Source organism: Salvia splendens, chromosome 12, assembly GCF_004379255.2.
Source record: "Salvia splendens isolate huo1 chromosome 12, SspV2, whole genome shotgun sequence".
Taxonomy (NCBI): Eukaryota; Viridiplantae; Streptophyta; class Magnoliopsida; order Lamiales; family Lamiaceae; genus Salvia; species Salvia splendens.
Window position 1 is genome coordinate 23,431,564 of NC_056043.1, and position 12,939 is coordinate 23,444,502.

The 12,939-nt window shown below is 44.1% G+C and overlaps 1 protein-coding gene across 1 annotated transcript; it reads left to right on the plus strand.

Moving 5' to 3' along the window:
- The first annotated feature begins 9,809 nt into the window (after window positions 1-9,809).
- On the plus strand, window positions 9,810-10,693 carry LOC121758333 (transcription factor HEC2-like). Its single transcript, XM_042153745.1, has one exon. It carries the CDS (start codon window positions 9,938-9,940, stop codon window positions 10,544-10,546), a length of 609 nt encoding a protein of 202 aa, XP_042009679.1. The 5' UTR covers window positions 9,810-9,937; the 3' UTR covers window positions 10,547-10,693.
- Window positions 10,694-12,939: the final 2,246 nt, after the last annotated feature.

Genomic DNA, 12,939 nt, shown 5'->3' on the forward strand with positions numbered 1-12,939 from the left:
GTAATTAGTGAACCCGGACTGTTCTGATCCCTACAGTGGTATCAAACCATATCACACATCGGAGAATGAACAAGGGTTGCAAGCATATAAATGGGCTACCCCAACTCCATTAGTATGAGGCCTTTTAGGGAGTACCCCAAGAGCAAAACCGTGAGGGCTTTGCCCAAAGCGAACAATATCATACTAAAGTGGAGTTCGGGTGTGCACCACCGATTCCTAAGAGTGGTATCAGAGTCCTAGTTTAGGGCTGGGCCTGTGTGGCTCGGGGTTCGGTGGATTGCACTTGCAAGTTCTCCAATGTCTCGACCAAGACCTATGGTGACCTGTAACATGGGGTGGACATGTGGTCTTGATCTGGTGGTCTTGGTTTGAGGGGAGGATTGTGAGAGCAAACAATATCCCACATTGGAGACTAAATAATAGTTACAAGCATATAAATGGGCTACCCCAACTCCATTAGTATGAGGCCTTTTGGGGAGTACCCCAATAGCAAAACCGTGAGGGTTTTGCCCAAAGCGGACAATATCATACTAATGTGGAGTTTGGATGTGCACCACCCATCCCCAACAAACCCGACCCAACTAAATCCGTCACAGATCATATTTAATTTAAGGACTAATCACAAATTATTCCAAGAACTTATCACGTTGGTATTTTAATTCGTTCTCACATTATATAAGGGAGAGAGTATATACTGGCGGTAGTAAATAGTAAGTGGGGTTAGTATTTAATTAGCACATGAAACAGTTGTTGCAGTCATAATCTGATCTGCGTCGATTAGTGTGCCCACCCCCTAATTTGTTTGAATCCTATATTCATTTCAATTTTATACCTAGCTTCCGAACCTTCCAGAATATTTTTTTTTCTTAACTAATTTACTCCCTCTGTCGCATAGTAGATGTCACACTTTCCTTTTGTAATTTATCCCACAAAAATGTTACATTTGCATATTTGGAAAAAGTTACTTCTCACATCAATTATAAAATTATATTTTATCTCACCACTTAACACAAACAATAACATCTCCTAAAATCACGTGTCATCTCTTAAGTGTGACATCTACCTTGAAATGGAAGGAGTACTATATCTTGCATTAAATATCACTGATGGAGTACGTACTAAACAAGCCCAACAGCAGTAAAGCCCATCAGCCTAAAGCCCAAGAAAGAGTATCAGTTCGGCATGACTAAAGAGTATCAGTCCGGCATGACTAAAGAGTTCAGTTCGGCACAACCAAAGAGTTCGGCCCCAGCCTACAGCTCGGTAAAAGCCAACCAATCAAACTCTGCTCTCAGGTCGGCATCAAGCTCTACTCTCAGATCGGCAAAAGCTGCTCGGCAATAATTCAGCAGTTCGGTCTCAGTATTCGACCGAACTAGGAGATAGTGGACTCATGCAGGATTTCCACCTCCACTACACCTACGATCTATTTAGTGGTGTCAAGCAGTCATCAACTCATGCAGGATAGTGGACCCATGCAAGATCGCCACGATCTCCACGACATCCACTGCCTAGTAAATGGTGCTGCATGCCACGATCTTGGTTCAATGTATAAATAGAACTTAGATCAAGCAATACAACTCTGCCCTCTTTTCTTCCCGTGGACGTAGATTTACCTCAGTAAATCGAACCACGTAAATCTCTGTGTCGTGATCTGCATTTTCCTGCATTCATCACCATCAAAAATTCGCCAAACCATCACTGGCGCCGTCTGTGGGAAACAGAGAACCAAATTTGTGATAAAGCGAATTTTTGACCCCTTTTTCCACCCCAAAAAAAAAAAATGCATACCAGATCACATAACACCCGTAATACCGTTCGTGATAACCATGAGGAAGCTAGTCCAGCTCGCAGGTCTGAAAAACGGCCTCGGGAGACATCTACCTCCGGTTCTCACGAAGAAGAAACAAGCCACTCCAGGAGAGATCGCACCGAGTCTTCCCAGCAGCCCGATTTAAATGAAGCTGTCAAGCTGTTCTTGGCCGAGAAGCAGGAGGAGTTCTTAACCTTCCTGCAGAAGAGCCAACAGCCGGAGAAGACAACGGCGGATTCTCCCTCCTCATCCAGACATGAAAGTCACTACCGCAGTAGTGACGTGTCTTCCAGGAGAAAGAATCCTCAACCCCGACATGTTCCTGTTCCTCCTCGGTACCGGAACCACAGGAGAACTCCATCTCCTCCGTACCGAAGAAATATCGGGTTCGCCATGTACGGAGCATTAAAGACTCCGTTCTCGGACGATATCACCCGAACTCCTTTGCCGCGGAACTACCGGACACCGTCAATGACTTATGACGGGCTAGTGGATCCTCATGACTTCTTGGGACGCTATCAGTATAATATGGCGAACCAGGGTCTCAATGAGGTCCATATGTGCAAGCTGTTCCCCGAGCTTCTTATCGGGAACGCGAGAAGGTGGTTCGATAGCCTCCCCCAAGGCAGCATTAGATCTTACCGAGATCTAATGGATGCTTTCCACAGGAGGTTCTTTCAGAAAGCGGAAGCCCGGATCACTTCGGCTCAGCTGCTTTCTATACGTCAAGGTCGCGACGAAAAGATCAGCGACTTCATGACGAGATTCCACAAGGAATGCCTACAAGTAGATGATCTCAACGATCTACTTGTCATTTCGGCATTCCAAAATGGAATCCTGCCCGGAGCTCTCTACAGAAAGCTCGTGGAGTGCGGTCCGCAAACAGCTCAAGAAATGTGGGACATTGCGGACCAGTTTTCCCGTGCGGATGAGGCAGACCGTCGAAAACGGTCTTTAGACAGCTCATCCCGAGAAGAGAAAAAGAAGCCCGATCAAAGCGGCCAGGTGCTTCCTCGCCGAACTCCTTTTGAAAGAATTCAAAGGGCACCGGTACAAGGCAGATTGGGGCCACGTCTCTATCCTGAGAAGCCGCCCGCTCAGTTCGTACCATTAAACAAGTCAAGAGCGGAAATTTTCGAACTACATTCCGATATGTTCGAAAAACCAAAGCGGATGACGAAATCAGCCGCGCGGCGACCTCAGGATCAATATTGCTCCTTCCATCAAGCCCACGGTCACGATACCGAGGAGTGCCGAAATTTGGCTGCAGGTATTGATGTTCTTGTGAAAACAGGAACGCTAAAAAAATACCAAAGCAAGCAGCCGAAAAAGAACAAAAGGCAGAGAGGTGCGAACTGCAATCCTCAGGATCCGAAAAGGCATGAGGATCCCGAAGACGACGACGAGCCGCAATATGATGGAGTAATCCAGACTATTGATGCTCTCCCTGCCGGGAAGACTAAGTCGTCTCTAAAAGCAGAACGCAGAGGTTCCAATCAAGAGGAGCCAACACATAAAAGGCTGAAGAAAGACGAAGTGATTACATTTTCAGATGCCGATCCCGTCCCAGCCATCTCTCCTCACCAAGACGCTATTGTCATTCAAGCCGGAGTGGCAAACAAACTGATCCACAGAGTATTTGTGGATACAGGAGCGTCAGTCAGCATTCTTTTTAAAGAATGTTTCGATAAAATGGAAGTGGATCCAGCTCGGCTCAGTCCGGCTCCACTTCCTCTGAAAAGTTTCGCCCAGGAGGACACCCGCCCTGAAGGTATTATCAGCCTTCCGATCACGGTGGGAAAAGCGCCTACAAGCTCCAATACGATGATCGAGTTCTTTGTGTTGAAAGCTCGCTCCCCGTACAACATCATCCTGGGGAGAGACTGGCTCAACACAGTTCGGGCCGTATGCTCTACTTATCACCTCACCATCAAGATCCCCACTAAAGGTGGGATAGCGGTCATCCGAGGTGATCAAAAGAGAGCGAAAGAATGTCTGCAGATTGCGCTTAAAAGTGCCGAGCAATCAGTTCGGCACCATCAAGCATAGCAATCACAGCAACCGGAGTCAGAGGCAAGCGAGATGACCGAAGTCACTTCAGAGCCGAACTCAATGACCGTTCAGTTATACGAAGATGATCCATCCAGAACGGTCAAGATCGGCTTCGCAGGAACGCCTCTACTCCGGGAAAAGACCATTCAGCTCCTCAAGGAGTACAAAGATGTCTTTGCATGGTCTCCGTTGGACATGACCGGAGTGCCCCCCGAGGTAATCACTCATCGGTTAAATATTGATCCTTCAATCCGGCCAGTAAAACAGAAGCAAAGACTCTTTGCGGCAGAAAGAAGCCAAGTCATCCATGACGAAGTCCGCCAATTACTAAAAGCGGATGTACTATTCGAGGTGAAATATCCTTCTTGGGTGGCCAATCCTGTGATGATCAAGAAAAAAGGAGGAGGATGGCGGATGTGCATAGATTTTACCGATCTAAACAAGCACTGTCCTAAAGATTGCTATCCCCTTCCGAATATAGATAAAAAAGTAGAAGCTTTGATCGGCTTCGAAATTTTCTGTTTTCTTGATTTATACAAAGGATATCACCAAGTGTTGATGGATGAGAGTGACGCTCCGAAAACAGCTTTCATTACCGATTTCGGCATTTTCGCTTATAAAAAGATGCCATTCGGTTTAAAGAATGCCGGAGCCACTTATCAAAGGATGGTAGACAAGCTTTTTCGGCACCTAATCGGAAAACAGGTTGAAGTGTATGTCGACGACATAGTTGTCAAAAGCAAAAGCACTTCGGAGTACGAAGACAACCTCAAATCCACTCTCGACGTGCTCCGAAAAGCCAACCTCAAACTCAACCCCCAAAAATGTACCTTTTTGGTAGATTCGGGAAAATTTCTGGGTTGTTGGGTTTCAAAGGACGGACTCAAGGCAAATCCCTCAAAAGTTCAAGTTATTCAGAACATGGCGATGCCGAAGTCCATACACGATGTGCAAAGATTAACTGGATGTCTAGCCGCATTGAATAGATTCCTTTCCCAAGCAGCCGAAAAAACAACTGCCGTTCTTCAAAGTGTTAAAAAAGGCACCAAAGTTTGAGTGGGGAGCCGAGCAGAAAAAGGCTTTTGACGAGCTCAAAAGTTATTTAGCCGAGCTTCCAATTCTCTCTGCTCCAACAGATGCCGAAGTGATTTTCTTATACTTAGCGGCATCCGATCAAACCATTAGCGCGGTGCTTGTACGAGAAGAAGGCCTAAAGCAGTTTCCCATCTACTTTACAAGCCGAGCATTAAGAGGTCCAGAAACAAGGTATCAACCTCTGGAAAAAATTGCTCTGGCGTTAGTAAATGCAGCAAGGAGACTGCGGCCATACTTCTATGCTCACAAGGTATGCGTCTTAACCGATCTGCCTCTTCGGCAAGTTTTGACCAAGCCAGAAGCATCAGGCAGAATCGCCAAATGGGCCATAGAGCTGGGAGAACACTCAATCGAGTACCTACCTCGGAAAGCCATCAAGGGACAAGCCTTGGCAGATTTTCTTGCAAAGGCCAAGTTCGATCAAGCAATCCCTGTCATTGCCGAACAGAAAAATTCTGCCAATGCCGAACTAGCACAGCCCTTGGAATCCGAAGAAGAGCCGCCGGACTGCTGGAGCGAATTCGTAGATGGAGCTTCGAATAAAACGGGAAGTGGAGCTGGTATTCTGCTTATCGCTCCCGATGGACACGAGGTAACCTATTCACTTCGGTTCTCATTCCCAACCACTAATAACGAAGCCGAATACGAAGCCCTCCTTGCCGGACTCCAGCTAGCGCAAAGTCTATGTATCAAGTCTCTCAAAATCCATTGTGATTCACAAGTCATAGTGAATCACATGTTGGGTACAAGTGAAGCCCGTGATGAGAGGATGAGGAAATATTTAGACAAAGCGCGAAGCATTAGCCGAAGTTTCTCTTATTTTCGGATAATCCGCATTCCCAGAGCAGAAAACAGCCGAGCAGATACTTTAAGTAAGTTAGCAGCATGTCCAAGCTCAAAGGTGGAGGAATTGATGCATCGAAGCATTGATGAAGCTGAGGTACATTCAGTAACCAGCTCACCGAACTGGATGACGCCGATCTTACAGTATCTAGATCAAGAACAACTGCCCGAGGATAAGAGAGAAGCTCGGAAAATCACATGCCGAGCACTTCGGTACGAACTTCATGGAGGAGTCTTATACAGAAAGTCCTACCTTCAGCCGTTATTACGATGTATAGGGCCAGAAGAGACGGACTACATCCTCAGAGAAGTTCATGAAGGATCGTGCGGCAGCCACATCGGAGCTAGAGCTTTAGCTAAAAAAGTTCTAAGATGGGGATATTATTGGCCAACCTTGGTACAAGAAGCAGTGCAGCTCGTCAAGACATGCCCGAAGTGCCAAATCCATGCAAATATCCCAAGGATGCCGCAGACCGATCTATCCACTATGCAAAGCCCTTGGCCTTTTATGCAATGGGGTATAGACATAGTAGGACCACTACCACAAGCTCCTCGGCAAATAAAATTCCTAATCGTTGCCGTGGACTACTTTACGAAGTGGGTGGAAGCTGAACCATTAGCTACGATAACGAGCTCGAAGGCATTGGATTTCGTCTGGAAGAACATAGTGTGCCGATTTGGCATACCCCACATCCTCATCTCGGATAACGGGACTCAGTTCACCGACAAGACGTTCAAGAATTGGTGCCAAGAGCTGAATATTCAACAGCGGTTCACTTCGGTCTCTCATCCACAAGCAAACGGACAAACGGAGGTAACAAATCGTATCCTGGTGAAAGGGTTAAAAGCTCGGTTAGAACAAGCCAAAGGACAATGGGTAGAAAATCTCCCTCAAGTCCTATGGTCCTACCGAACTACACCCACAACCTCCAACGGTGAAACTCCGTACAGTCTTGTGTACGGCACTGAAGCCGTGATTCCGGTGGAGATCGGCATACCCAGTCCCCGAACTCTAAATTTCTCAGCAGAAATGAATGACGACGGACTGAGAGCCGAGCTAGATCTTGCCGAAGAAAGAAGAGAATTGGCATGCATAAAAGCAGCCAAGTACAAGGAGCAAGTAGCCCGGTATTATAACCAAAGGGTTAAGAAGCTGCAATTTCAAGTGGGAGATCTCGTCTTGAGAAACAACGAAGTAAGCCGAGCAGAAAAGCTGGGCAAGCTCGAACCCACATGGGAAGGTCCGTATCGGGTGTCAGAAGTCCTCGGCAAAGGGTCTTACAAATTGGCTCACATGTCAGGAGAACAAGTACCCCGAACATGGCACATTTCCAACCTCAAGAAGTTCCATTTGTAAGAGACAGTCCGGTCAGTCAGTCTTGAGTCCTGTTCGGTCAATGTGCTTTCTTTGGTTTGCTTGGTCTTTGTTTGTCTCTGTGCGTTTTGTCTGTGTGTTTTGTCTGTCTCTGTGCGTGTCGTCTCTTACAAATGTTACTGAGGTATCTTGTTCTTCGAAGGCTGATCCCCTTCTTAGAACATATACAAGCCAACGATTGTGAGTCAAAGCTTCTAAAGAGGATACAAGACCACAATTCAGCTTAAACAAGCAGTTCGTCTGAAACGAACTGCAATAAGCCAACGATTGTGAAGTCCAAGCTTCTAAAGAGGATACAAGACCACAATTCAGCTTAAGAATCAAGCACTTCGTCTGAAACGAACTGCAACAAAAGTCCGATTCACGCGATAAAACTTGCCTGAATTAGGACAAGGGAAAGTCCGATCCACGCGATAAAACTCGCCGAATTAGGACAAGGGAAAGTCCGATCCCCAAATTAGGACAACGGAAAGTCCGATCCGAGCGATAAAACTCGCCAAATTAGGACACAAACCAAGTCCGGTCAAAGAAGAGTTCACTTCATCAGACCGAGGACAAACATCAACTTACCCCGTACCTTTATCCAGAATGCCGAAGTGATTCACTTCGCTTTTCGGGGGGGGGGTAGTGATGGAGTACGTACTAAACAAGCCCAACAGCAGTAAAGCCCATCAGCCTAAAGCCCAAGAAAGAGTATCAGTTCGGCATGACTAAAGAGTATCAGTCCGGCATGACTAAAGAGTTCAGTTCGGCACAACCAAAGAGTTCGGCCCCAGCCTACAGCTCGGTAAAAGCCAACCAATCAAACTCTGCTCTCAGGTCGGCATCAAGCTCTACTCTCAGATCGGCAAAAGCTGCTCGGCAATAATTCAGCAGTTCGGTCTCAGTATTCGACCGAACTAGGAGATAGTGGACTCATGCAGGATTTCCACCTCCACTACACCTACGATCTATTTAGTGGTGTCAAGCAGTCATCAACTCATGCAGGATAGTGGACCCATGCAAGATCGCCACGATCTCCACGACATCCACTGCCTAGTAAATGGTGCTGCATGCCACGATCTTGGTTCAATGTATAAATAGAACTTAGATCAGATAGAAAAGGGTTAAGTTCTAAAGAAGTTCTCTAGAGATCAAAGATAATATAGCAAGTTTGTATTGTAAGCTGTAGAAAACAGATCAAGCAATACAACTCTGCCCTCTTTTCTTCCCGTGGACGTAGATTTACCTCAGTAAATCGAACCACGTAAATCTCTGTGTCGTGATCTGCATTTTCCTGCATTCATCACCATCAAAAATTCGCCAAACCATCAATCACCCTAATTCCCATGTGTATCCATTTCTAATTATATATCTCCACATATTTTTATGACAAGTAGCCACCCAAGATCATTTTCAGGTCTCCACAATTTACACCCTCAACAATGCATCATGCTCATTACCTATTTAAAACTATACGTGTATTTTAATTAATTAAAGAGGAACGGGGTGCGGTTTCTGACGCCCGTCATGTGAGTGGGGTCTTAGGTTTTTCTAATTTTAAAAAAAAGGTAGTAAAATTTTACCAAAAGATAAACTGATGAAAGTTAGAGACTCATCAATTATATATGTATAAATATTGGTGTATATGTACACAGCTCGTATACCAATATCACTTATGACAACCCTGGAACAGTTGGTAGATTAGATCTCTGCCATTGTTGCTGTGGGCCTATTTCTACGATAATGTAAAATACACATATACGCTTACATTTTTCCATATAGTAATATTACTATCACAAAGAGAAAGGAAATCAAGATGAGAAAATCCAATCTGAAACCATTGTTTTAAAGAAGTAAAAATATATAAAGAATTATTGAAAGGGTGATTATTCAGAAAAATTCTAGTCAGATGAATATCAAAATATGTTAATAATTACAGCTGTGTTCTAAACAATTTATAAGAGGTTAGAAAATCCTAGGGACTAAAAAAATTAAGTAATTAAAAATAAGTATGAAAAAATAATATACAACATATATAGCGTAGCAACTATTTTGATTCTTCAGTTCGGTTTGCAAACACTGTCGAATTTCAAGACATTTCAACGCATAAAACGTTTGTCAACACATTTTGGGCTTCGTCGGCGACTACTGCTAAAATTGCACCAGTTTGACTATAAATGCAATCAATTATTTTTCTAGTAGTTGATCCCAGTTTAGTTCGAATGCTAAGGTTGATTAAGTAACGTGATTAACAAGTTTAATATACGAGATTACTTAACAATTAGCATGCACCGTTGCGGCCCACATAAATTATTTCAAAGCTAATTTAGATGGTGCTTTCAACGCGTCAATAAAATAATACTACTAGACTCGAATATCTGACACATAGGGGGCGAAGATTGTTTCAATTATTTCCCAAAAACATAAAAAATAAACAAGTTGATTTCGCACAAAGGAGGGGAAAAAAGAAAAGACCACCAACTTTATGATAATTCACATTATTTAAAATAAAAGGGGGATGATGTATAATGAAAGCATTTCTATATCGGAATAATTTGAGTATTTAATTCATTTTCCAATAGTGAACCACTTGGTTATATATATATATGCCTTTTCCAGTGGGTGAATTAGCCTGTTCCCGATATCGATCACTATTTTATTCGACCTAATTCTTCTGCAAATCTTCTGATAAAACTCTCACTCCACTCCCTCTTCTCTTCTCCTTACCCATCCCTTCATTCATTCTTCCATATTAATATATATATTGAGTGAGATTGATGGACATCGACTTGATGAAGAACGGCGGCGGCGAAGATGAAATGGATTTGATGCTGATGCAGATGGAGAAGCTCCCGGACTTATCGGGAGCCTACGCCGACGTCAGCGAGCTTCCCATAATCGAATTCCAAAATCAGGCCAACAGCTTCCAAAATCTAAATTCTTCTTCCTCGTCGCCGGCACTGCAAAGCACGATATCGTTTGCGGGGGAGGCGGCCCAGATGAGGGAGATGATATTCCGGATAGCGGCAATGCAGCCGATCCACATCGACCCGGAGTCGGTGAGGCCGCCGAAGCGGCGGAACGTGAGGATATCGACGGACCCGCAGAGCGTGGCGGCGCGCCACCGCCGGGAGAGGATCAGCGAGCGGATCAGGATTCTTCAGAGACTGGTGCCCGGCGGGACCAAGATGGACACGGCGTCGATGCTGGATGAGGCCATCCACTACGTCAAATTCTTGAAGAATCAGGTGCAGTCGCTCGAGCGGGTGGCCGCCAACCGCCCGGCCCCGCCTCCCGGGATGGGATTCCCGGTGCCCATGACGAGCGGGAGCTATTTCGCCGTGCCGGGAAAGGGATATCATCAAGCGAATGTTCAGCATCTCTGAAATTGATTTTAATTTCTAATTAATTTGCTTAATTGTTGTAAAGAAAGAGGCCTCTTTCGGTATCATTGCCAAATTATGTGAAATAATACTAGTGCAATCTTTGGCATCGACTATTCTATTAATCGGAATTGTAGTATTTTATTGGTGTCTCCTTAAATATAGCAAAGTATGGGGAAATTATGTAGCTAGAAGAGGTGATTGGAAGAAATGAAATGGTAGTTAAGTGGAATCTGATTTTCAGTGTAGTTATCTTTAAGTAGAAAGGAATCGTATCGACACTGATTATTAGGCTGGGGTTTTACAGCCCATGTGCAAACTATCTCCAACCAGTATTGTTTATCACGTAACGAAAAATCAAGCTAGCTAGACAGAGAGAGAGAAGCAATCATGGAGTGGCATTAAAAGAGATGAGGAGAGGGACCAGTAGTGCAAAAAAAGGTCAACTAGGTAGGAAATTATACTCTCACACACACACATATATGCTCCTTAAACTGCTAACTTGTAGGTCCTGCTATGTATAATTTGAGCAAACTCTGATCAGTTTCATCACAATTCATACCCATTTCAATTTGGAACTTTATTACTTAGGTGCTTAGCTTTAGCATTGAATTGATATGTTGGGATGACTAGTCTTAATTAGGAAGTTAATTACTCGATTTACAATCTTCGTTCTAAGTCTTGTTCATAGGGCAATGTGAAGTTAGCATTGGTAATCTCTTGATTTGTACGAGAGTTGTTGTGGCATGAATAATTGTGATATTGTTCTTGAGTCTCGTTACTAATATTGGAAAACAAATATGTTTGCTTGTTTGAGAGTGAGCAACACTTAAGTTTGGGGATGTAATGTGAATCACCTTTGCATGATTTTCCTCCTTAATTTTATGTAATTGTTTTGTGTACAAATTTATATCACTATCTCATTAGGGTGACCTAAATTTATATGTTAAATAACACCAATATAATCGTCTCTCCGCGTATGATTGACCAACTTGGTGTGCTTTGTGTGAAATGACCTAATGAAGGAATGAATATTTATGAAAGCAAACGTCTCGGGTTAAAAAAATCACCAATATATATCTGTAAAAAGTTTGAATTTGTATTGCATAAGTTCCCAATCTTATATGAATCGCAAATTCTATTATCCAATTAAAGAAGTAACTTTGCCAAGTGAGCATTGAAAATAAGGTTACTTGTTCACATAGACACATAAAAATGATATCGCAAATTTATAATTAACTAAATAATGCCACCAGTGTTAATATAAAGAAATAATGATCATGGAAGGACTGCGCAACATCCTGCATTGGTTGAAGGTAAACTTACTACATCTAACAGAGTTGACCGATCAATTAAGAAAAATAGTTCATCAATAGAGATTATGATTGATGAAAGTTATGAATACCAAGCCCTTGTCACTTTAATAAACAATATGGGACACAAAAATCAAGATTTACTCAGCAACCAGTGAAAGACAATGTGAATGTCACATTACCTTTTAAAGTAGAGTAATGCGAGTAAAAGATATAACTATAAATGATTATTTATGTCCATGTCCATGTCCATCAAAATATGATATCCTAATTAAAGGATTCGAACGAAGCAACGATATGAAGAATCGTTGAAAAAAATAGAATGTGAAAAATGAAAAGGAACAATAACATAACTTATACTAATATAGTAATTAACATATTTATATGAATAAATAAATAAAAAAAGGAAGAATTGATGGAAAAGCTTAGACCATCCACAATGCCGCCCAGCCGAGCGCCGGCGCTGGGCGGTCTATTGCAGTCGCCCAGCGGGCGAACGGAGAGAGAAACCGCGCAGCGCTGGGCGGTCCGCTCGGCGCTATTGCAGCGCCCGGATCGCCCAGCGCACCGCCTAGCGCGAAATTAAATTTTTTTTTCCGAAACACTATATATACGCGCTTTGCTCGTCATTTTCATTCGCACCACTTGTTTTAACGAGTACTCTCTCTATCTTAATTTCTGTACAAGATCAACAAGGGAAATGGATCTCAACAACGAGCCTAGTTCCGGGAGTAGCGGGTCACAAACTCCGTCGATCCCCGTGGGAAGTGGATGGGGTCAGATGCCCGGGTACTACATCATGTACCCGTGGCAGCAGATGTTTTCCGGGATGCCAACGGGGGGGAGTCCGCCGGGGGGGTTTCCGGCGATACCGGGGTGGGCACCAACGGGATGGGCACCCGGGATGCAGATGATGCCCGGGGGGGGTACCGCCGACACAGGGGACTCCGGGGTCGTACCGGCTACACATTGGACTTCTGGGGGGTCCCCGGCGACGGCGGGGGATGTCTATCGCCCCAGTTTAGATTTTTCGACTGGTTCATCGCACACATCGACCCAAACGCCCTTGGGGTTTGATAGTTT